The sequence below is a fragment of the Branchiostoma belcheri genome, unplaced genomic scaffold (assembly GCF_001625305.1).
Source record: "Branchiostoma belcheri isolate BF01 breed outbred unplaced genomic scaffold, Haploidv18h27 scaffold55, whole genome shotgun sequence".
Lineage (NCBI taxonomy): Eukaryota > Metazoa > Chordata > Leptocardii > Amphioxiformes > Branchiostomatidae > Branchiostoma > Branchiostoma belcheri.
The window spans coordinates 448,580-473,007 of NW_017804187.1; the positions used below are offsets into that span (position 1 = coordinate 448,580).

General features: G+C 43.7%; 3 protein-coding genes across 3 annotated transcripts in view; 2 read left to right on the forward strand and 1 right to left on the reverse strand.

Moving 5' to 3' along the window:
* The first annotated feature begins 708 nt into the window (after nucleotides 1–708).
* Nucleotides 709–18,288, forward strand: LOC109481287 (general vesicular transport factor p115-like). The gene is made up of 29 exons (XM_019783821.1): nucleotides 709–806; nucleotides 1,556–1,642; nucleotides 2,006–2,070; nucleotides 2,504–2,586; nucleotides 2,916–3,031; nucleotides 3,267–3,369; nucleotides 3,503–3,558; nucleotides 4,134–4,254; nucleotides 4,601–4,685; nucleotides 5,110–5,209; nucleotides 5,516–5,591; nucleotides 5,913–5,977; nucleotides 6,291–6,379; nucleotides 6,610–6,764; nucleotides 7,165–7,370; nucleotides 8,028–8,045; nucleotides 9,292–9,402; nucleotides 9,767–9,885; nucleotides 10,685–10,866; nucleotides 11,728–11,843; nucleotides 11,897–11,980; nucleotides 12,889–13,058; nucleotides 13,212–13,234; nucleotides 13,337–13,485; nucleotides 13,851–13,997; nucleotides 14,114–14,188; nucleotides 14,720–14,926; nucleotides 15,290–15,436; nucleotides 16,028–18,288. Exons 1-29 carry the CDS (start codon nucleotides 744–746, stop codon nucleotides 16,124–16,126), a joined length of 3,117 nt encoding a protein of 1,038 aa, XP_019639380.1. The 5' UTR covers nucleotides 709–743; the 3' UTR covers nucleotides 16,127–18,288.
* Nucleotides 18,289–19,500: 1,212 nt separating this feature from the next.
* On the forward strand, nucleotides 19,501–21,192 carry LOC109481288 (zinc finger protein 665-like). The gene has a single exon (XM_019783822.1). It carries the CDS (start codon nucleotides 19,501–19,503, stop codon nucleotides 20,704–20,706), a length of 1,206 nt encoding a protein of 401 aa, XP_019639381.1. The 3' UTR covers nucleotides 20,707–21,192.
* A 1,257-nt stretch (nucleotides 21,193–22,449) lies between these two features.
* Nucleotides 22,450–24,428, reverse strand: part of LOC109481289 (pollen-specific leucine-rich repeat extensin-like protein 1) — a 2,266-nt gene continuing 287 nt past the window's right edge. Inside the window, exon 2 of the mRNA XM_019783823.1 lies at nucleotides 22,450–24,396. Coding sequence (XP_019639382.1) covers nucleotides 22,450–24,396 — 1,947 coding nt within the window. The remainder of the gene's footprint in view (nucleotides 24,397–24,428) is intronic.

The following is a 24,428-nucleotide window of genomic DNA, read 5'->3' on the forward strand; positions in this document are numbered from 1 at the left end:
CTACTGCTGAAGAGGAATTATTGATTTTCCATTAGTCCTGCAGACACAACAACTCCTGACTGCCTAAACACTCATTCGGCCCACCTGTCTCTCAGCCTTAAGTCTGCATTTTAAGGCTGTACAAACATTTTTTTTCAAAGAACCCGACTCTGACAAGTTTCTGTGAGATTGATATAGCCTTTACAGTCTGTACTGTATTATTAAGAGAAGAGCAATTAATTTTACCAAAATATTTTTGTCTGGCTTTGAAGGCACACGATTTTCCTTTCATTGCAAAATCAAGGTTAAAAACCCCTTTGCTCAAATAAAATGCCTAATTGTTTTTTAATGCCGATAATTTATCATACCCCCACAAAGAAGGGTATAAACGTTCAATATTAATAGACCTCCCCACTAACTAGACACTGGTTTTCGATCCAGTTATTCCTGCAAACCAACAAAAACCCAAACACAAACCTGTGAGATCTCACCTGTTGTACCTGTCTCCCAGTATATGCAGGTAACTTTCACCTGTATAAACGTTACCTTCTCCAAAGTACCGGTCTATTATATAAAAATCCACCTGTTCTGGACACGCCCACTCATGACGTCATACCCGGAAGTAAACCTCACCAGGTCAGAGGTCGCGACGCGGGGCATGCCGGGAGCCGGGTGGCCACGTCACGCGCATGCGCCAGGAAGGCGGTCCGGCTTCCAAAAAGCAGATTTTGCGGAATCATAACAAGAAAAAACCGGCCCAAATCATGAATTATCTCAAGAATTTCCTGGCGACTCAGCCTGGTACCCAGCCGACTGGAGCAGAGACGGTAGGACAAGATTTGTGGCTTTTGTGGAAGTAAATTCTCACATAGGATATGATATATTATTAGCGGGTGGGAGGGGGGCAAAAATTATATGGACGTGTGGCAAAAACATGCCAGCTGTAAAGTTGGATATTTTATTTGGGGAGATATTCCGATCGGAATTTGGTGGGAATTGCGTGGACTAGCGCAGTGGAAATAGCTATGAAAAGGGAGACGATATCTAGTTGTGATCTAGGTGCATAATCAGGTGTGTCAGGTGGTTCCAGGTGCCAGCTGGACAGGTGTGTTTTACAGGTGTTATGACAGGTGTGTAACGGTACAGAGTCTACAGTTCACACAAATAAACAACTTAACAGGTTCCTTCTACAGCATCAGGGCTGTTGAGGTTATCAACTTTCAGTACTGATAGCAAATTAGATATTGCAGAAATGCCAGAAAACATTTTCCATTTAGCATATTTTAGGCCAGCGGTACAGAGTAGTTATAGGCAAAGGCCACTTGCTGGTTGGCAAGTCTACAAGCTTTTTGAAATGTTCCAAAAAATAAGTGTGAATGGGGTTGGAAGCAGCTGAGTTGGTTAGTGGGTAGGGTTTGAGCAATTTGGAACTAGGGTACTAGGAATTCTACATTGAAGCTAGGGTAGGAACTAGCTACTAGGTACTGTACCTCTTCCACCCACATTAACTTTTTAACAGTCCATTGGTCATTCCCTGTACTTTCTCTAACCTAGAGATGCCTCCCCCCCTCCCCAGATTGAGCGTCTGTGTGACCGAGTCCAGTCCTCCACACTTCTGGACGACAGAAGAGACGCTGTTCGGGCTCTCAAGGCTCTGTCTAAGGTACGTCTTAATTAAGGTGTCTTTTAAAAACAAACGTCTAGATCTTCAAATATCCCTAAAAACAGTTACTCAAGCAACTAGGTATGATTTTGGAAACGGTCAGACATTTCAGGTAGCATCCACTACCTTTCGTCAGTGACACTAAGTGACTCTTAGTCAAATCATGTCCAGTTGCTTGAGTACTACATGTAACTGGTTTTTTTTGTGTACCTTATTACCTTGATGGCTAACCTTCACCGACATATCTTGAAATATCTTCCAAGATTTTAGTGTTACCAACATGTTGGCCATGAGATGTAGAAAATAACACAGGAAGGAAAAGGTTGTTTCTAACCTGTTATGTTTGTTTCCGTGATTCTGTAGAAGTTCCGTCTGGAGGTGGGAACCCAGGGCATGGATATACTCATCAATGTACTGGAGACAGACAGGTGAGAGGGTTAGGCCTAGGGTATGTGTCTGCGTGTGTGCCTTTGGGAGAGTTGTGTTAGTGTGAGTGTGTGTGTGCATATTCGGGGGGAGTATGTATGTGAGTCCGTGCCTGTGTATTTGGGAGAATAATATAGAATGTAATCTGTCTGTGTGTGTATGTATTTTGGAAAATATACTTAGTCTGTCTGAGTGATCTTGTATGTCTGTGTGCATGTCAGTGTGTGGGACAGTACATGTATATGTGAGTCACACATTGAACCTGTAACTTGTTTCCCCAGAACTGATGGAGAGATTGTGAACTATGTGTGTATGTGTGTGTGTGTGTGTGTGTGTGGATATGTTGGATTCAGGAGTGTATGTCTATGTTTATGTACACAAATGTTTTTGTGTATATGTGAGTCGCATATTGAATCTGTGATTGTTGTTCCCCAGAACTGATGGAGAGATTGTGAACTATGCTCTGGACACGATGAACAACATCATGTGTAACAACCCTGAGGACGACGACGAGGAAGGTCAGTTCAAGGTCGATGCTGTGGTGCTAGAACCCAGGGCACTACCCATCCCTGGCCCAGTAGAAGGGAGAACAGAGTTTTAAAGTGACGATTAGTCTTTCCAGCTTCTTTGTATTTGATTTATCCCAGTCAGGACAGAAAACAGGAAAACTGGAAGGACTAATAAAGGGTATGCTTGATTTGACATGACTGTATCATTGAAGTTTGAAGGTCTATGAAACTTTTCATAACCTTCTTTTTCAGACCCCTGTTTTGAACCCCCTGTTCTGAACCCTTCTTTCTTGAACCGCTTCTGTTCTGAACCACTCTAAATCTGTCCACTGTTGCAGATGTCCCCCAGACCAACGGTGAGGTAAGACCAGAGCCGGAGGACCTGGGGGGACAGTTCACAGAGATCTTCATAAAAAAACTGGAAAATGTGCAGCTTCTACTCAACTTCCTGGAGGTGAGAACTTTACAGCTCAGCCTTGTTGTCTGGTTTCTGCTGTTACAGCCTAGATTATTTTCTGGTTCTGATCAGGTCCCATGTTAGAATAGATTGAAATAAAATCCTCAAAATTTCACATGTTTACAAACTTCTTGTAAGGTCGTGGAAACACCTACGAAGAGTACAGGTCTGTTGGAAACTAATGGTTTCTTTTATATGTGTTCCCACCTGATGTTCTGATGTGTGTTTTCAGGAGTATGACTTCCGTGTGCGCTGGCCGACCGTTAAGCTGATGACGACCCTGCTGTGTAACAGGTGCAGCCAGATGCAGCAGATCATTCTCAACAGTCCTGTAGGTGGGTACACAGCTGTAACAGGTGCTGTACAGGAGTAGAAATATTTGTATTTGCTGTAATATTTACTGTACACAACCATAACGGGTGCTGTAACCTGTTATCTCACCTGCTGACAAGTTTCCCCCCTTTCCAGGTGTGTCCAGACTGATGGACCTGATCTCAGACGCTCGGGAGGTCATCAGGAATGATGTGAGTAACTTTGCAGTGTGTGTCTGTCTCTATTTGTGTGTCTGTGTGTGTTTGTGTGTGTGTGTGTGTGTGTGTGTGTGTGTGTGTGTGTGTGTGTGTGTGTGTGTGTGTGTGTGTCTGTGTGTGTGTGTACAGTTGGAGTACAAGTTACAAGTCTGGCCCCCTCCCCCTGTAGGCCCTCCTACTTCTGATCCAGCTCACCAAGTCTGTCTGTCTGTGTCTGTCTGTGTGTGTACAGTTTGGGGTATGATAGTTACAATGCATTTCCCCCCCCCCCCTTGTATATGCAGGGCCTCCTGCAGCTGATCCAGCTAATGAAAGGAAATGCCGCCATCCAGAAGATCGTAGCATTTATGTGTGTATATTTCTCTGTTTCTGTGAGTGTTTGTGTGTGCATTATGAAGCAGATATACATGTGTTATGTGAGTTATCACACTGCCCCCCTCCCCCCACAGGGCCTCCTGCTGCTGATCCAGCTCACCAAGTCTGTGTGTGTCTGTCTGTCTGTCTGTACGTGTACAGTTGAAATGTACATGCACCAGCAACAATAAAACACTTCCCCCCTCCCCACACAGGGTTTGTTACTGCTGATCCAGCTAACGAAGGGAAATGCTGCCATCCAGAAGATCGTGGCGTTTGAGAACGCCTTTGAGCGACTTCTGGAGATCATCGTGGAGGAAGGACACAGCGATGGCGGTGGGTTGGTTTGTTTATTTGTGTTGTTACTATGGAAACTTGTGAATTTATTGTTGGTTTCTGCAAAAATTATTTTGGGCATTTTTTTGTTTAGGAATGATCATCACTGAAGATAGATGATTTATGCAGAAATTTGAAATTTAGATTTTGTAATTCGTGTTTATAATTGTTCATTTATTTCTGCAGGAAATGTTGTTGAATGTTGTTTGTTTATTTCTGTAGAAATTGTTGAAATTGTTGTTTTTGCTTATTTCTACAGGAATTGTTGTTGAAGACTGTTTATTGTTGTTTATTTCTGCAGGAATTGTTGTTGACAGTTGTTTATTATTGTTGTTTATTTCTGCAGGAATTGTTGTTGAAGACTGCTTATTACTGATGATGAACCTTCTGAAGAACAACAACTCCAACCAGACGCTGTTCAAGGAGGGAGGGTAGGTGTAGAACATTTGGTCACGTAGATTAGAACTAATAAAAGTCATTTCAGAATGGGAGATGACAAGTTATAGAAACTAGTATTAAATCAGAATGACACCATGTTTTTAAAAAGGGCTTCTGATGTTAGCTGCTTTCTTTGCAACTGTGTGATGTTGTCTAGACAAAGATATTTTTGTAGAACTTGAATTATGTTTGTTCTATTTTCTTCTTACTTACAAATATGATGTCAACTTTTAATATGTAACATTGCCGGTTACTGTAGGTTTTATAGTGTCTCAGATTGTTTGCAGTTTGATCTAACCAGGCCCGAGTGTCCCTTTCCCAATAAAACTTGAACTTGGGAGTAAGAAAAGTTAACTTCCATTGTAAACAAAAGTTGTTCGTCTTGAGAGCCTGCTATGTTGTGCCCCCCTCCCGCAGGCTGATCCAGAAGCTGACGCCGTTTTTTGACATCACGGAGGCGAGTCCCACGGGGGGCTGGTCCGCACAGAAGGTCACCAACCTGCACCTCATGCTCAAGGTCAGAGCAACCTGCACTCGCAGGGAAACTTTCTTATTGTCACAATTTAATGTCATGACCTTTTGATTCCCTTTGTACTCAGTGTGAACTTGTTGTAAATTGTGTAGTAAACTCAGTGGAACTGTGTACTGAACTTAGACCTTCAGAATGTGTAGTGAACTTTGACCTTAAGTGTGACCATGCATTAGACTTGACCTTTAGTGTGACTGTGTAGTAAGATTTATTTGACCTTCAATGTGACCATGCAGTGAACTTGACCTTGTAATCAGTGACCATGTTGCAACATGATATGTTTGTATGTTCCAGTTGGTGCGTACACTGGTCTCCCCTAACAACCCGACCGTTTCCATAGCAGCATGTCAGAAGGTCATGAACACCTGCGGTGAGCCCAGATGCACATTCACACCTTTCTCATGATTCTGTATCTTCTAAATATCTGAACATCTTTATGTTTTGTCTTTACAAAGTCTCAGTGCAGTAGGTCAACCAAAACTCTGAAAGCTGTACAATGTAAAACAAGAAGCACTATTTCATATATTCTGGAAACAAGAGAAAACTTGACCCCTATAACCTTGAGAGCTGACATATACAGGAATTATTATGCCTAACCTTATGTATGACCCCCTCCATCTGTCTAGGTCTACTGCATAAGCTGTGTATGACCTTGATGATATCTAACCTGCCCCCCCTCCCCCCTCACTAGGTCTGCTGGAGAAGTTATGTATGATCCTGATGGCCAGTGGAGTGCCGGCAGACATCCTGACAGAGGTGAGTTCAGGGTCTGGACATTTCACTCACTCACTCACTCACTCACTCACTCACTCACTCACTCACTCACTCACTCACTCACTCACTCACTCACTCACTCACTCACCCACTCACCCACTCACTCACTCACTCACTCACTCACCCACTCACTCACTCACCCACTCACTCACTCACCCACTCACTCACTCACTCACCCACCCACACACTCACTCACACACTCACTCACTCACAAACAACATGTTAGACCTGTCGTTACACTTCTTCTTTCTCACTTTTTGTCTTTATTCTCATTATTGTGACTTGTTAATTCCAGACCATAAACACAGTATCAGAGGTGATCCGAGGGAACACGGCTAACCAGGAGTACTTCGCTTCAGTCAACGCACCCTCGCAGCCGCCCAGGTAAGTAAAATGCAAGTAAAATGCAAATAAAATGCTTTTGAAATTCTGGACCACGTTTCTGCATTCAGCAGTGTGTTGTCACCACTCTAATGCTTTCATGCATGTTGAACTTATGTCCAAGTGTGTTGGCTTAACTAAATAGCTAAATAAAAGTACTAAAACTATTATCAATGATGATACCAAACAGAGCATACAGTCATACACCAGCCTAATGCCCCCCTCCCCCCCAGACCAGCGATTGTGGTACTGCTGATGTCCATGGTGAATGAGAAACAGCCGTTCGTGCTGCGCTGCGCTGTGCTCTACTGTTTCCAGTGTTTCCTGTTTAAGAACGAAGTCGGACAGGCCCAGATCGTCCAGACTCTGCTGCCTACAACCGCAGACGGTGAGAATTTCAGCTTTCTCATTGGTCCTTTACTATGTAACAGGTCATTTCATTGGTCACAGCTGTCAGACCACTTCATTGGTCCATTTCTAATAATCAATCTCATTGGCCAATTAAGCCATGCTGAAAGAGCCTGTTTCATTGGTACTAGAAGAGACAATCTCATTGGTCAATAGCTATGCTGAAAAAGACTATTTCATTGGTCAATACCTATGCTGAAAGAGACAATCTCATTGGTCAATAGTTATGCTGAAAGAGACAATCTCATTGGTCAGCAGCACTGTTGTAAGAGACAGTCTCATTGGTCAATATCTATGCCTAGGGAGGTTGTTTCATTTGCCCACAGTTTTCCTGTTAAGTTGAACTAAAAACCAACTATTTTTTGCCATCCCTTCTCCAGCCAGTGCAATATCAGCAGGCCAGCTCCTCTGTGCCGGACTATTTTCCACGGACGCTTTATCCAACTGGTGTGCTTCAGTGGCCTTATCACATGCCCTGAAAGATAACCCTACACAGAAGGAGCAGTTGTTGAGAGTTCAGCTGGCGACGAGTATCGGAAACCCGCCAGTATCGCTACTGCAGCAGTGCACCAACATCCTCTCACAGGTAAATACAAACAAATAAACAAACAAACATTCTCTCACAGGTAAATACCAATGATAACTTTTTTGGCTTAAAGACAATGTGTTAATACACATTTCCTTAGACTTATTAGATCTACGATTTCTACTAAAAAAACTCACTGAAATTTCTCATGAATACGAAATGTAACAGGTAGTAAACTTTTGTCACTTTGTTACAATAAAATCCAAATCATCATCATCTGGTCGTGAGAGTTTCACGGATATCAGTGGCGTTTTATTGCCATTTTTTTATGTTTACCGAAGGAAAACATATTGTTTTTGCTCAGGTTCCTCTTCTCCAAACACAAAAAGTCAATGACCTGAACCATACAGTCTATCACCATGGTAACTGGTGTTGGGTTACATCATGTTGCAATTTTATAGCAGGAAGGATTTAGACTCCTGTCTGACCATATGTATGAATGTATTTGAGTAAGAATTAACAGAGCAGACCATATGGGAAGGTAAACGTTATGCATTTGTTTTGCAAATGTTACCTTTCTAATTCTAGTTTTTTATCTACTCTTCTGTATGAACATGACCATTTTTCCCACCACCAGCCATTGTAACCTACTGACGTGTTTTTCCCTTCCATCCCCCCATTTCTTACCTGTGCACACCTGTACACACACCTGTGCAGGGGAAGTATGCGCCCCAGGTAACATTACATGCACTACTGGGTGTGTATCTTAGGGTGTCATACCGGGGTTTACTGGTGGCAGGGCTCGAAAACTGGGTGCACCCAAAATTGGAGCTGTGCACCCAATTTTTTTTTCTGTAGGTGCACCCAAATATTTTTGTAGGATATGCAGGATATTTTTAGCATCTAAGTGTCAAAAAAATAATAAAATCTTTGTTGTAGTTCTTGTTTAAGATTTTAAAGTTAGCTCCCATTTCAGATTTAAGCTCAGAAGAGGAGCAGTAAGATTTGTAATAATTAGGTTTTGTTTTATATGGTGCACCCAAAAATTTTTATGCACCTAATTTTTTAGGTTGGGTGCACCAGTGCACATATTCCCAAAAATGAATTTTGAGCCCTGCTGGTGGGCAGTGAAGGTATCATACCAGGGTTTATTGGACTGAACAATGCACATCTAAAAGTCAGAGTTCATTGGTGGATGATCTAATACATGTACTAGGGTTTAATGGTGGGCACTAAAGATATACCAAGGTTTGTGGGACTGAACAGTGCACATTGGTGGATAAAATTGGTCTCATATTAGGGTTCAGTGGTGGGCAGCATAGGCCTCATACCAAGGTTCATAAGGATTCTCATACTGGGTTTTCATTGGTGGGTGAGAAGGTGTCATATCGTGGTTCATAGGACTAAACAGGCATGCTTATTATGAATTGGGGAGCATTGCAGATGTTCAGCATTATTGTGACTTAGACTGCCTCTGCATGTAAGCTGTAGTGCCCATAGCTTTCCGTACTTACTGTAATGAAGATTTTAAGTCACAGATTGAATTAATGATAACATATGCTATTTCTTTGAAAAAAATGTTAGATACCACATTTGAAATAGTCATCTCATGCTTTACCCCCTCCCCACATTCACAGTTCCCCCTTACCTCCCCCTACCCCTAGATCATGAGAAAACAAGAGAGACAGCATGGTGCCACATAGTAATGTTGAGTTTGAAACTAGCACCTCAAATGAAATCAGCCACCAGTGGTATTATTATATTGCTGAATTTTTATGATACTGGAGCTACATAGCTAAGTGTCCAGTTACTGTACTGGCACTACAAACATGATTCGAAACCAGCCCAGGTATTTCGAATTTCAATAGATCATGCTGGATTTTTGCAGTAAGTTAACTAAACACTGCTGTCAGGGTGATAATGTTGAGTATTTAAGTAATGCAGAATTGTTTTTGTAACTTGCCTGTTCCCTTGTGTTTAGGGAGGAAAGCTGCAGACGAGACTGGGGCTGCTGATCCTGCTGTGTTCCTGGCTGTCAGACTGCAGCATCGCTGTTACACACTTCCTGCACAATGCAACTAATGTGCCATTTGTATCCTTATGTTACAACGAAGATTATGTACAGTACTGGTATGAACCATATAGGCAGCACAGTGCAACTGACATGTCATTTGTATCATTACACTTTGTTTAACAGTCATTTACCTGACTTCGATTAAGGAGAGAAGGAAAAGACAGTGGCAGTAGAAGGAGAGGGATGGGCTCTGCCTTCCAATACTGTGCCCTAGACACAGTGGATCAACAACCCACTGCCCCTATGGCATCAAAGTCTTTGAGACTACAAATGTACCTTAAGTTTATCTTTTTTAACTTTCATATATAATATATATTATATGCATGTATATATCATGTATCTCTGTGACCTTGTGTTCATGACCTTGACCTATGACCTCCAGCTGACAAGTCAGATCACAGACCAGGCCGAGGAGGATGAACAGCTGGCCCAGGGACTGTTCGCCCTGCTGCTGGGGATCTGTGTGCACTATAACGACAACAGCATTGAGAACTTCACAAAGTATGTACAAACTTCCTCATTCATTACCACATTCATTACCACATACATGACCAAATGAACAGCTGGCCCAGGGTCTGTTCGCTCTGCTGCTGGGGATCTGTGTGCACTATAACGACAACAGCATCGAAAACTTCACAAAGTATGTACTATACAAACCTGTAGTTAGTATATTTTCATACATTACCACATACATTACCACATGAACAGTTGGCCCAGGGTCTGTTTGCTCTACTGCTGGGCATCTGTGTGCACTATAACGACAACAGCATTGAGAACTTCACCAAGTACGTACAGTTGCAACAATCTCGGTACACACATACATACATTATCACATACATGTACATGTACTGCTGGGCATCTGTGTGCATTACAACGAGAACTCCATTGAAAACTTCACCAAGTACGTACATGTACAAACCATCAACCTTTAGTTAATAAACATTTCATTCATTACCACATTCATTACCACATACTGCTGGGCATCTGCGTGCACTACAACGGCAACAGGATAGAGAACTTAACCAAGTATGTACAAATTTCATTCACAACATATCTGTATCGGTAACATACATACATTAGCGCAAACTGCTGGGCATCTGTGTGCACTTTACAACAACTCCATCTAAAAACCAGAAGTTCTTTAGCTAGAATTAACTGACTATGACAAAGCCAACCCTCCCCAGTGTCTGACAGTGTTTTCTAGAAAACACTGTCAGACACTGGTTATTTAGTTGCTAGTCATTTTTTATCTGTTGTGTCGTCCTTGTAAACTGATAAGATTTTTCTGTGTTCCCCACAGAGAGAGGCTGCAGCAGCTGATTATAAAGAGGATAGGTCTGGAGAGTTTTGAGGACAAGCTGAGTTTCGTGACAAAGAGCGATCACTACTCGCGAGCGGCGCGGTCGCCACAGCCTCGGTATGATGCACCGGAGAAAGTCCTGCTGGATTACGAGTTTGTCGCACTCTTCAGGCAGTACGAAGGTTAGTAACTACAGGATAACACTACTTGTTTGTTTGTTTGTTATGTTTACCTTCTCTAATACAGAGAAAGACAAAGACAAACTGGAAAGGGTTCAGAATCAAGCTGCAAGATTCTGTATGAACAACTATGAAAGGAGTGCTAGTGACACGGAAATGAAAAGTAACCTACAGTGGGTGTCACTGGAAGGTCTTGGGTCGCCCTGAACCGGGCAAGGGCGAAGGTTGCAAGGACAGCTGACAACCTGCTACGGTGGGGGAAGTCAAACAGTGCAGCCTGCAGCTGTGGCGAGGACCCCCAAACCCTACAACACCTGATGAGAAACTGCAGACTCTCGCCGACCTGCACAGACTCAGACCTCCAGGAGGCCAGTGAAGCTGCTCGGACTTTTGCTGAGAGAAATAGCGACAAGCTATGATGATGACTGGAAGACAGAAGAAAAATGTCCAGACTATGCATGATGTACAAAATGACTAATAAACTGGTGGACGTACCAACCACTAAGTATCTGATACCAGCCCAGAAGAGTACAAGAAATAGCCATGCCTTCATGTACCAGAGTTATCAAGTGAACCAAGGATTGAGGTGTTCAAAAATTCATTCTTTCCTAGAACTATCACTTCACTTTCACTTTATTTATTTATACAGGAAATTGCACTCAGGTCATTTGACCTGTTTTTCAGACAATCCTGTTTTTTTAAAAACAACGCAATACATTCACAAATCACAACAACAACAGTTACACAATATACAGTTGGAACACAGAGTGGAACTGTCACCAATGTAGTATGATATTGTAATAGACAGGTAAGCTTAAGCTGAAGTTGTACAGGTGATCCTTACCTGCCTGTCTTCCCCCCCAGGTGTGATCATGAAAGCCGTCCGACCCAAGACGAAGGAAGAGGAGCAGGCGGAACAGAAGACGATCGAGGACCACGCAGGCATCGTCACGCAGTACAAGGAACTCATCAGAGAACAGGTAGGTTATAACTAAACACCTGAGGTAACACACCTGGTTACCCAGGTATCCAGGTAACACACCTTCAGGCGGAACAGAAGACCATCGAGGACCACGCAGGGATCGTCACGCAGTACAAGGAACTCATCAGAGAACAGGTGACACCTGAGAACTACACCTGTATATAGGTTACACATCTGCCCTGCCTTCCTTCATGTCCCTTCACAACAGGTGTACCTGTCAACGGACTTCAAAGGACAGAAAGTTCATAATTCTTCAAGCTTAGTAGATTTTTGGTTACAACATACTAGTATTTCTTTGCACAAATGGTGTATATGTTTGCTACCAAGAAGGGACATCATCCATAAAATGTTCTTCAAAGAAAGGAACATAAAGATTGCTAGTATCTAATTAATTTGCTAAATCTGTATAATATTAAGTTTTTCACTGAAGAACATTACCTGTGTGCACTTTTAATGTCCAAGTCTAAAGTCTAAAGCCGTGTATATTCTGCTGTGTGTTACAGGCTGGTAAGGTGGGTTGTAGTGTGAGTATTGGTGACCTTTGCCCTGCCCTCTGACCTTTGCTTGTAGAAAGTAGCAGCCCTTTCATATCCAACTAAACCGTGGAAGGGATCATCTCAAAATCAATTTTATTAAGTTCCTGGAATTTGAGAGAATTTTTCCTGCAATTTTCCTGGAATTGGAAAAAAAGATTTTGCATGAACAGATCTGAGATTGTCCCTCAGTTATGAATTACTTCATTTCAGTTTGAAAAACAGGTGTAAATTTTGAGATGATGCCCCCTCCAACCCACCTTACCTGCTTAGTACATTGTAGGCAGTCATATGGAACTCACCATTGAACTAACATAATAATTGTGCTGTAGCCTAGCTGGAATTCAACTACTGCCTTTTAGCGTTAGTCCTTTTTGTTTCAATGAAATTTTCAGCTTCCTTCCATCCAAATATGACCATCCTTGCATTATTTTTTTATTTTTGAGCATTGTTTGTTTCTTTATCTCTTCACTTCCGTACTGATTCTCGTGTCGCCCCCCCCCCTTGCAGGATGCAGAGCTTCACTCCACCAAGCAGGAACTCCAGGAGGTCAAGGTCAAGCTGAGCGAGACGGAGAAACAGCTGCAGGAACAGGCATCGATGGTGCAGCAGCTTCGGGACCAGTACTCACTGCTGAAGGCTACTAAAGGTCAGGGGTCAGAGTGGGAGTGGGCATCAGGGTGGGGAGGGGGGTGACCTTGATTGTGCAGCAGCTTCAGGACCAGTACTCAATGCTGAAGGCTACTAAAGGTGGGAGGGGGGCATAACTAGTCATCATTACATGTTTGTAGCTAAATTTACTGTGGCCATTGATTTTAATGTGAGAAACTCAGCTTCTTCTATCAAGACATAAGTTGTATGGCTTCCTTTATGTGTATTTTTTTTCGAAGAAAACATAATTATTGTGTTAAGTGTTTTACAATATCCGTCTGACCCCTGGTGTTGCCGTCCCCTGAAGGTCGAGAGTCTCCCCAGGTCCAGCCTGTGGAGGCAGGAGGAGGGGAGGAGGCGGTTGCTAGGTTACAGGGGGAGCTGGGGGAGTCCAAACGTCTGCTGGAGTCAAAAACACAACAGCTGATGGAGAAGGACAAAACTATAGAACAGCTGGTAAGAGAACAGAAATGCAGTTTATTATTTTTACCTTCAAGTTCCCAAAAGAAAACATTGTCTTTGCTCTTTTTTTCTTCTTTTTCAAAGACATAAGGTCAATGAACTCGACCAGAAGTCTATCTCCTTTGTAACTGGTGCTTTAGCAGACACCTTGTGGTGTTAGTGTTAGATTACATCATGTAGCAAGTTGCAGGACTGTGTTAGACTGTGTTACAACATATATTAAGATAATGTTTTTGAGTAAGAATAAGCAAAACACTACCGGCTGTTTGTTAGGTTAGAAAATGTGAAGATAAACTTGATGCATTTGTTTTGCAAATGTTACTTTTCTATTTTACTTTACACATTTCCCCTCCTGACAGAAAAATGACCTAACTGTGGCGGAAGCAAAGGCGGCAGTACGGGAAGCGAGCGAGGCGGGAGACGAGGGGTCAGCTGAAGACAGCACGCGACCTCTGCAGGACAGAATACAGGCACTGACCTTGGAGAAGGAGGAACTCAGGACACAGGTGAACCCTGAACCTTAACCTCTAACCTCAGCACAATGGTCAGATGATGGATTTCATAGATGATATTAGAGTCTGAAGCAGGAGCCATAATGACTGAGATTTCCTGTTGTTTTCAGCTGTCTTCACAGGAGACTGAGATCCAGACATTCCGGACCGACAACGAAACTCTGAAGGCCAAATTGTCTGCACAGGTAACCATGGCAACTAATCACAGTTCTTGTCAGTGAGTTTTTGACACTTTTTTTGTCAGTGAGTGAGCCAGAGGCTCCCATGTGATCAGAACTCCTGCCTTAGAAGGGCAGACAGGGAAACGTTGCTGACATTCGAAATTGTTTGTCACCAAAAGTTGGTACCTCTGTCCTTGGTGCTGAAAGGAGTTCTGATAGAAATTAAACAACATTCTTCTTGTCTTCAGTCTCAAAATTTTTATTTCAGATGCTCTTTTGAAAATGGATTTGTTAGATTGAAAGTTTGACTCACACCCCCAGATGTGAATGGTTTCTCCCTCACACAACCCAAAAAGTGAATGGTTTCTCCCTCACACCGCTTGACACAAATGGTTTCTCCCTTACATCCCCAAGATGTGAATGGTCTCTCCCTCACACCCCCTGATGTAAATGGTTTCTTTCCCATGATGTGAATAGTTTCTCCCTCACACCCCATGACATGAATGGTTTCTCCCACACACACACCCCTATGACGTGAATGGTTTCTCCCCCCAGACGAACGGCCCCTCCCCTGAGGCCGTTGCCACGGAGACAGCAGCCGTCCAATCGAAGCTGTCGGCTGCAGAGTCGCAGCTCGCCTGCGCTGAGGAGGAGAACCGCAGACTGAAGGAGCAGGTGCAGCAGCTGCAGGTGCAGAACACACAGCTGCAGAACGCACCTGTTGCCGATGGCAACGCTGACTCTGCAGAACTGGAGGAGAAGGTCAGTGCAAACTTCCTTTGCAGAAGGAAGCATTGTTTTTGCTCTGTTTCTTCTTCTACAAACACGTTCTTCTTTATTCTTACCTCCACAGAAGGAAACATTCTTTTTGCTCTGTTTCTTCTTCTCCAAACACACACACAATTAAGGTCAATGACCTCCATGGTAACTAGTGTTGGGTTACATCATGTTGCAATTTTATAGCAGGAGGGATTTAGACTCCTGTCACTATGTATATTGTGAATGTGCTTGAGTAAGAATTAACAGAGCAGACCACATGCGAAGGTAAACAGTATGCATTTGCTTTGCAAAACAAATGTTACCTTTCTAGTTCTGATGTAGATTGTGTTTTTTAAACGCCATCAGGTTCAAAGATTGAGTGAAGAAAAGAAGCGTCTGGAGGAGGAGGCTGAGACGGCGTCCAAGGAGCAGGACGACCTCCTTGTGCTGCTGGCCGACCAGGACGCCAAGATTAAGAAGTACAGAGACAGACTTAAGGAACTAGGAGAACAGGTGAGGAAACATTTACATCCATTATATGAAAGTTAGACATCCAGGAAGAATATTACTTTATAGAAAATACAATAAAGCTACAATAGGTTGGCTGGCAACTATTGTGTGTTTTTCCCAGACTTCAGAGGGTTAGACGTGCCTGCACAACTACATTGCGGCTTGCCAAAAAGAAGGAAAATTTAAAATAAAAACAAGACTGAAAAGGCAAGGTTACTATGAATGAAAGAGTTAAGTAAGATGACAAAAATTAAGATTGTGCTTGGTCATTAGGAAACTTAGGATTTTTTAACGCATTTTACTGGTCTGTCGTAAAAGAAATTGCTTGTGTGATGTTGTTGTAACTGATGAAAGATAGTGGATGCTGTCTTGAGAATTTATATAGTATGGATAGATAGATAGAAAGATATATAATAAATACCTTATTTTGAAAGTTCATCTGTGTTGGTAGAAGTCTTTATGAAGCAAGTTTAAACTGTAATTTTCAACACAAGAAATTGGACTGTTCAACTCCAGTCTTTGTCAAGATACCCTGGGTGATATTTTTGTTCTTTGTTTGTTTGTTTGTTGTAACTGAAGTCTGTTGGTCCCCAGGTGGATGATGATGATGATGATGGGGACCTAGAGGATGATGAAGATTATGAAGATGAAGAAGATGAGGAGGAGGAAGATGAGGACAAAGGAGATGACTGACAGCTGTCAATCATCCATCTAACTAGACATTAGAAATTAAATTCTATCACGTGACCATCATGTAAAAATACACATCATCTTAGGACCAGTAAATTTAATGATGTAGAAAACAGTTCAGGACTAGACAGAACTGTGGTTGATTAAACATTAAGACAAAAAATTTGCAGATAGAAAGACAGGTAAATATAGATTTCACAGGAAAATAACAGGAACAAAATAGAGGATAAACATAATATGAAGTTACAAATTGGAGACGTAGGAAGAAATGGCCAAGAATCTCTCTCCTGTTAGTGGTCCATTCTTTGCAGCATGCAGTTGTCATAGACTCCACCAGACTCTTTTGCAGGCTGAATAAATAGTAGAAGTTGGTCGGCCATAGAGTGTCTAGTTTGCTCGCATACATAGACATTTTATAGCCGGCTAACTCCCCAGGCCAGCTACATTCCTTTTAGGCCAATTTCTACTATTTTTATGTATTCAGCCTGCAAAGGAGTTAGGTGGAGACTAGAGTTGACATTTGTCTATGACTTATGAATTTAATGTGATGGCTTTTCCGTGCTGCAATGTCATGGAAAGAAGCAAATGCTGCACTGGTGGTGTGCTGGTGTTGTGAATCATTCCACGTCCTTCTCAATTTTAAAATTTTGTCTGCACATAAGAATTTACAGAAGGCCCTGCACAATTTAGGTTTTTGGGGGGAAGGGTAGCACCTTAGCCTAATTTGCAAATTAGTCAATAAATTGTGTAAATTTCCTAGCAGCCAATTAGATCTGTTGGGGAAAAACATGACGTTCCTGATTGGTCCAAATGTAGAGGTACCCCAGCCAATCACATCAATGATTACAAAGAAGGTTGGCTCTGATTGGTCAAAGCAGTAGAGATGAGGTCATGCAACCTGAGTAGCCAATAGGGGCTTTCTAAAGTAGAAAGTTGTTTTCCCTGATTGGCTGCAGCAGGAAACTTTTGTTTTAGGAACAGCCAATCAGGACTGCTTTAAGTTTAAGATGTCCTGTCCTGATTGGTGTAACCAGACGATATTCCGATTAGCAACTGTCCAATCAGAACTTGGTAATGTTGATGATGGTGTTCTCTGATTGGTCCAAAATAGACTTTTCAGAGATGCTCTTTTCTGATAATGATGCTTATAAAAGTGTCAAGTAAATTTGGTTGTAAGCTTGAATTTCTCCAAAACTTGAGTAAACTGTGAGATTTTTTCATCAGGTTGCAGTTTAGGGTTTAGGAAGAAAACTACAAGTTTGTATTTCTGTTTTGCTGATGGTGGCAAACACGCCTAAATGTACTCTTACTAGCAAATGATGCAAAAATTGTAAAAGTTGTTTTAAACATGTGTTATTTTGTGCAAGACAATAACATCAGTTAAAAGATATTATAAGTGTTCGAGATAAAAGAAAAATATAGAGTATTTCTGCCCCATTATATAAGTCCTACTGGTAAAAACAACATGTGTGTAACAGTAATTTATTTGTTCCAGCATATTTTGCTGTAGAGGTAGAATCTGTAGTGGCTTGACTTTGCTGTCAAGCCAAGAGAATTTATTAATATAGTTATCTGATGTCTGCATACTTTAAAAATAACATGCAAAACAGGATGGCCCTTACCATACAGAGTAACTAATAAAGATGCTAAAAATGTGATATTACATTAGTTGTGAATGCAATGTTATGTAGAGTTGGAAAACATCACAATTTGGATGTAATGTCCCTTTTTTTCAGCAAACATATGATATTTTGTGCAGTTGGTAGTGTGATGTTATGCTAGCCTCTATCAGGCTTTAAGAGGTGGCAGGAAAGAGTAGAAATTGGGCAAGAGAGCTAACATGCCAGGCCAGGGGAGTTGGTCTGCTAGAGAGTAGAGTACTCTAGAGAGATATTTCTCTATTTTAATAGCCAATTTCTACTCTTTCCAGCTACCTCCCGAAGCCTGGTAGAGGCTAGGATTCAGAGGCATCCACAGAAATGTCACAATAACCTAGAAACTTGTGTCCCGGATACCAACACTGAATAAACAAAAGGTATGGAGGTAGCTGCACCTGCTTTTCAAAAATAGATTTTGAAAAAGGTGGGAAAATTTCACTGTTATGTTACTGTGTAAATGAAATTATGACCGATTCGAGAAATGAATAAACAAAATATTGAATTTTATGCCACTTACGTTGTGATTGTTTTTGGCATGAAATAATTTATAACTCAACTTACTTTTACCGTAGGACACAAAGCAGTATGGGTAAGGGGGTGAAGTCTGCCATCACTCAGACTGTCATGTTTACTACGTAAGTCCAACAGAAAATGTAACAGAATAAAAAAAAATGTAAGGAAAACTTATATAAAGATAGTTGCAATAGTCTGGATAAAGCACGGTACAACAGAGACCTCCGTTGTAAGATGTGGCGGGTCACGCTATCATATTTGGGTAATCAGGCACTGCTTGTTGACCTCTGACCTATGCCCAGAGTGTGTACATTCGCCATTTTGAGGATTCCCGTTGCATCTTTTGTCCATTTCCTCCCGAATTTCAGACGTTTTTTCTGGTCCAAAGCGAGAATCTGGCAGCCGACATCTTTGTTATGATTTGGATGAACAGCTGGACTTGAGGTAAGTAGAATGTGGGCTCTAATGTTGCAGATATGTGCACATATTTGCCCGAAGAACCTACTTCCGGTTTTGACTTCTCGACCCAGAAGCTGGCCGTGGCTAAAAAGGTAGCTTGGGGAGGCGGCTGGAAAGAGTAGAAATTGGTCAAATAGAGAGATAAGCATGCCAAGGGAGTTTGTCCGTTGAGATAACAGTTCTCTTAACGGACAAACTCCCTTGGCATGCTTATCTCTCTATTTTGACCAATTTCTACTCTTTCCAGCCGCCTCCCCAAGCCTGGTAGAGGCAAACTAAAAGGAAGACACAGTTACTACGACCATATACTAGTACTACTATCTAAAGCATAGGAAAAGCAAGCACGGCTTCCCTTATAATAACGAGCCACGACTAGCTCTTAGCCGGGGTGACTTTGGGAGGGCCAAATTTATTGGCTTGTATAGTATATAGCGTTACATACTGATAGTGTCCTTCAACATAATAACTTGGAGGACACTATTGTAAGCTATTCAACGAGAAATGTGGCACAACAGTTTTCTTGATAAAAGTTGATAGTCATGTTTTGATAATCAAAGTCAAAATAATTTTATTGAAACCCCAAAACATTTAGTCATAATTGTCTTCATGTTTTATCATCTTTCAGACAGAGAGCGAGCATTGGGCCTCCCACCGAGGTTTCACAGCAAGTATTGGGTCTCCCACTGGAGTTCCCTAAGAAGGCAGCAAAACAGTAACTGATGGCATTATAACCACCACAGATGAGACATGGATGACGTGACAACCCAAACTGGTGAGGAACCCTACATGTGTGGGGAGGGTGGGTACAGAGATGTCAGCATCCACACAGGAGATAAACCATACAAGTGTGACCAGTGTGAGTATTCAGCAGTGGAGAAGAAACACCTAAAAACTCACATGGCGAAACACACAGGTGAGAAACCCTACAGGTGTGTCGAGTGTGAGTACAGGACAGCTGACAGGTCTGCTCTATCATGTCACATGAAGACCCACACAGGGTATAAACCTTACAAGTGTGGCCTGTGTGAGTATTCAGCAATTAAGAAGAAAGATCTACACATTCACATGGCTAAACACACTGGTGAGAAACCCTACGTGTGTGGAGAGTGTGGGTTCAGAACGGGTTATAAGTCTAGCCTGAACAAGCACGTGAAGACCCATACACTAGATAAGCTATATAAGTGTGACCAGTGTGACTATTCCGCCATTCAGAAGAGATCTTTAGACAGACACATGGCTAAACACACTGGAGAGAAACCCTACAAGTGTGACCAGTGCAGCTTCGAAGCAGCTACGAAAGGAGACTTGCGTACCCACACGGGTAAACACACAGGAGACAAACCCTACATGTGTGGGGAGTGTGGGTACAGGTCTGACTACAGCTCAGGCCTATCCAGACACATGAAAACGCACACAGCAAAAAAGCCTCACAAGTGTGACCAGTGTGACTATTGTACAGACAGAAAAGACGTGTTAGACAGGCACATGATTAAACACACAGGAGACAAACCCTACGTGTGTATCGAATGTGACTACCGTACAGCTAACAGGTACAATCTGTCCAAACACGCAAAAATCCACAAAGGGGAGAAACCCTACAAGTGTGACCAGTGTGACTTCTGTACAGCTAGAAAGGGAAACCTTGACACACACATGACCACTCACACAGGAGAGAAACCCTACGTGTGCGTGGAGTGTGGATACAGGACGGCTCGGAAAGCTAACCTGGACCTTCACATGGTCACACACACTGGGGAGAAACCCTACAGATGCGGTGTGTGTGACTACAGAACAGGGTACAGGTCAGCACTGTGGAGCCATCTGAAAGTACACATGAAAGTCCACACAGGAGAGAAACCGCTGGCACCACCGTCGGTCCATGCAGAAACTGAGGTTCAGAACATGTCTATCCAAACACTTGCATTAGATGAATCAGAACATATAGACCCCTGAATGCATTTTACTCCTGTGTGCAATATTACTTCACTGTAAATGTATTTCAGATGATTTGAAAGATGCTGGAGAAGAAATGGGCCACAAAGACTGTGCTTACCATAGCTGGAAAAATCAGGATGAAAATGGAAAGGGGGCATAAACAGCTGTGTGTCTGAAAAGATTACATTGTATTACAAAATGTATAGGCTTTGCAGTACCAAAAACCTGTTATGTTTTAGCTCCCAGCCATGGGTGCGGCCATGTTGTGCCTCCATGTTGACTTAATAATGTAACATAGCAAAAGAGGAAAAGCTAGTAATGGTTACTAATTGCAAAAGTGATGTCATGACTTATAATGTACTGATAATATTTTCATACTTTAGACACATTATGTGGATCTAGATTGTGCAAATGTACATGTAGCACCTACATGCATAATTTGTAACTATATAGCTATAGTACCTTTAGTTTAAAACGTAGGAAATTACAAGTTATTGTATTGGACAGGGAAGAGAAAAAGGGTAGAAATTACTGTATTGTATTTTTATGTAAGTTATTCATTCACAGACCATTCTGCTTCCTGTTGCCATGACAAATGGAAATTAAAGATTACACCTAATAAAAACTTTTTACTCTGCAGATTTCCCACCAACAGTCCTTATTTTTTTACCCAAAACATAAAGCAGAAACATCAAGACAAACTTTTCTCAGTTACTCTGTCTTTATTCACAGAAACATTGACCTTACAGCATTTCTATATCAGTAGGTTTACATGTGTTATAGCCTCAAGCAGACTTCTAAGGGCTAAAATAAAAGCATTGCAATCAGTAAATTTGTCAGATCTCTACAACAAAACTGGCTAGATCTACATTTTCTAATTTTCTACACACTCTTTTCTTTCTGACATAGGCCTTTCTTTCTCTGGATGTTCTTTGGCATTGTACAATTCAATATTCCGTTGCTTTTGTTTATTACACTTCAACAAGCGTTTAGTTTTGATCCATACAGTAGCGACAAAAGTACCCTCAAAAGTCAAGCATTCCTATTAAAGTTCCAAGCTGTTTCATGCTTACTCTTCTAGTTACTAGTAATACACCTTTTAGACCTCTAGATTTGATTTCCTACATGTATATAATGGCCTTTTTTGCCCTTGCAGTTCTTTGTCATCATGCAACCATTCAATATTCCGTTATCATTTCTCATTACACTTAAACATTTAATTCTAATTCCTACAGTAGGAAAAAAGTAGCCATATAAGTAGCATTGCAAAAGACTGCAGACACTTTACTGCATTCCTAATACTTAAATGAATGAATCTTTCCATGTTCGTGCCCATGGGGCTAAATGCATACATCGGAGTGTGATGTTACATAATTGTATATCATACTGAGTAACATGATACATAGGATAGAAGGATAAAAGAATAACGTAAAGTCTTAGGTACTACTAGAGAATACATTCTATAGGCCACGTTACTGCAAGCCTTAAGACTAAAGCCTCCTTACTGCTATAGGAAATGCACCAGGCATTTCTTGCTACGAGGGCGGGCTGAGGCTTCAGTACAGCCTCCATAGCATGCCAAAAACTGGGGGTTTGGGGGTCTTCAGTGTCTTTTGGGAGCTTTTATGTGCTATATTCTCTGATTGCATATAGACAACATAGCCGGCCTGGTTGAATTACAACCGTTTAGAACTGGGCTAATCAGAAAACAGCCGAAGACCACCAAACCCCCAGTTCTATAAGTCTGCTACGGAGGCTACTTCAGTACAGCTTGGCGGCCATGTGCGCGGGCTTGTCGCCGCGGGCCCGGCTGGTCTTGCCGTGGCGCTTCCTCTTCAGGGGAACCGGGTCGTCTTCCCCTGGTGGGCCGTCCCGCCCCGAGGGCTCGTCCCAAACCGAGGGCCCGTCCCGCTCAGCCTTAGGGGCGTCCCGCCCGGGGTTAGGGGCGCGCGAGGCCTGGTCGGCATGGGGGTGGGGTTTCGGGTTACCGTGTGGCGGGAAATCGGCCAGGCGGTGCGCCTTGTGCTTGGCGTTGCCGTGACTGAGGGAGCGCTTCGCACGAGCGAAGTCGGATTGCAGGGAGTCTGTCATTTTGGCAGTGCTGTTGTTGGCCATGGGCGGGTTGGCTGGGTTGTTGGTTTCTATGGGTGGGTTGTTGGCTTCGATGGATGGGTTAGCGGGGTTGTTGTGTTCCATGGGTGGGTTAGCGGGGTTGTACGGTTCTATGGGTGGGTTTGCAGGATTTTCAGGGTCAATAGGTGGGTTAGCTGGGTTGTAGGGTTCAATAGGTGGGTTAGCTGGGCTGTCCGGGAGCTGGCCAGGGCTAGGGAGGGGTGCGGAGTCCCCCACCCAGTCGGGGTGCTCCAGGAGCGGCCGCTGGTCCGTCTCCCCGATATACGGTCGGGACCCGGGCAGGGAGCGGGGGTACTTCCCCGTGGGGCGGTCTACAGCCGAGGCCCAGGCATCATCGTACCCTGGGCGGGGCTCCCACTCTTCCGATTCTGGCTGTGGCTCCTCTTCAGGGTACCATTCGGGTTCAGGGTCTGCTAACGGGTCCCTCTCTTCTGGCTCAGGGTACCATTCAGGCTCGGGGTCTGCGGGCGAGGCCCACTCCTCGGAACCAGGGCGGTTCCCCCACTCAGATTCGGGGTTTGCTAACTCTTCTGACCCAGGGTGGGGCTCCTGTTCAGGGTACCATTCGGGTTCGGGGTCTACGGGCGGGGCCCACTCTTCTGATTCTGGGCGGGATTCGGGGAAACCTTCGGGTTCGTAGTCAACTGGCGGGTCCCACTCTTCTGACGACCCTGGACGGGGCTCCTGTTCAGGCTGGGCCCACTCTTCTTTCGACGACGACCCAGGGCGGGGCTCCCATTCAGGTTCGGGGTCTGTCCACTCTTCCGACGACTCTGGGCGGGGCTCCGGATCCCACTCTGGGTCTGCTGGCGGGTCCCAGGCCTCTGGGTCCGGGTTGGGCTCCCATTCGGGCTCGGGACGGGCATGCCGGCGGAACCGGCCGGGTTCTGGCTGGGCCCAATCTTCTGGCTCTGAACGGGGCTCCCAGTCAGGGAAACTCTCTGGCTCTGGGTCTACGGGAGGGCTGTCCCATGCGGGTTCGGGGTGTCCTGGCGGGTCCCCGGCTGGGTCGTCAGAAAACCGGCGGGGAGGGTACTCAGTTTCGGGGAACGGGACCCCTCCTGATCCTTCATTCGGGGAATGGGGAGCCTGCTCAGGGTCTGGGTAGGGGTAACCCTCTGCCGGCGGGGCCCAGTCTAGCTTCTCCTGGGCAGAAAACTCCTCCGACACATCACTTGGGGGATGGGGCTCGTGTTCTGGGTAAGGGGACCATTTTGTGTCTGCTGGGTTACTGTCTAGCGGTTCTGGGGCAGAATACTCGGCATGGGGAGGGTCACCAGGGTACATGTTATTGCCGTATGGATCTGTCTGGTTGTCGGGGTCGGGGCCGTCAGTGCCGTACTCGTCGTAGTCAGGTCCCATGTAGTATACGTCGGGGTATAAGTCGTCCAGGAGAGAGTCGGAGTAGGTCGAGAGAGAGTCGGGGTCGTTCGGGAAAGAGTCGGGGTCCTTTGGGAGAGGGTCGAGGTAGTTCGGCAGACGGTCGGGGTCGTTCGGCAGACGGTCGGGGTTGTTCGGCAGACGGTCGGGGTAATCGTTCGGGAGGCGGTCGGAGTTATAGTCGTCAGGGATGTCCTCGGGGTAAGGGTAGTCCGAGTAGACCCATG

What these genes read in the sequence shown, in the direction of transcription:
- LOC109481287 (XM_019783821.1), top strand. Translation starts at nt 744, where the DNA reads ATGAATTATCTCAAGAATTTCCTGGCGACTCAGCCTGGTACCCAGCCG. An exon ending in AATGTACTGGAGACAGACAG is followed by an intron (nt 2,071 to 2,503) that starts GTGAGAGGGTTA and finishes GTTGTTCCCCAG; the next exon opens with AACTGATGGAGAGATTGTGA. An exon ending in AGCATTGAGAACTTCACAAA is followed by an intron (nt 9,886 to 10,684) that starts GTATGTACAAAC and finishes TGTTCCCCACAG; the next exon opens with AGAGAGGCTGCAGCAGCTGA.
- LOC109481288 (XM_019783822.1), top strand. Translation starts at nt 19,501, where the DNA reads ATGGATGACGTGACAACCCAAACTGGTGAGGAACCCTACATGTGTGGG.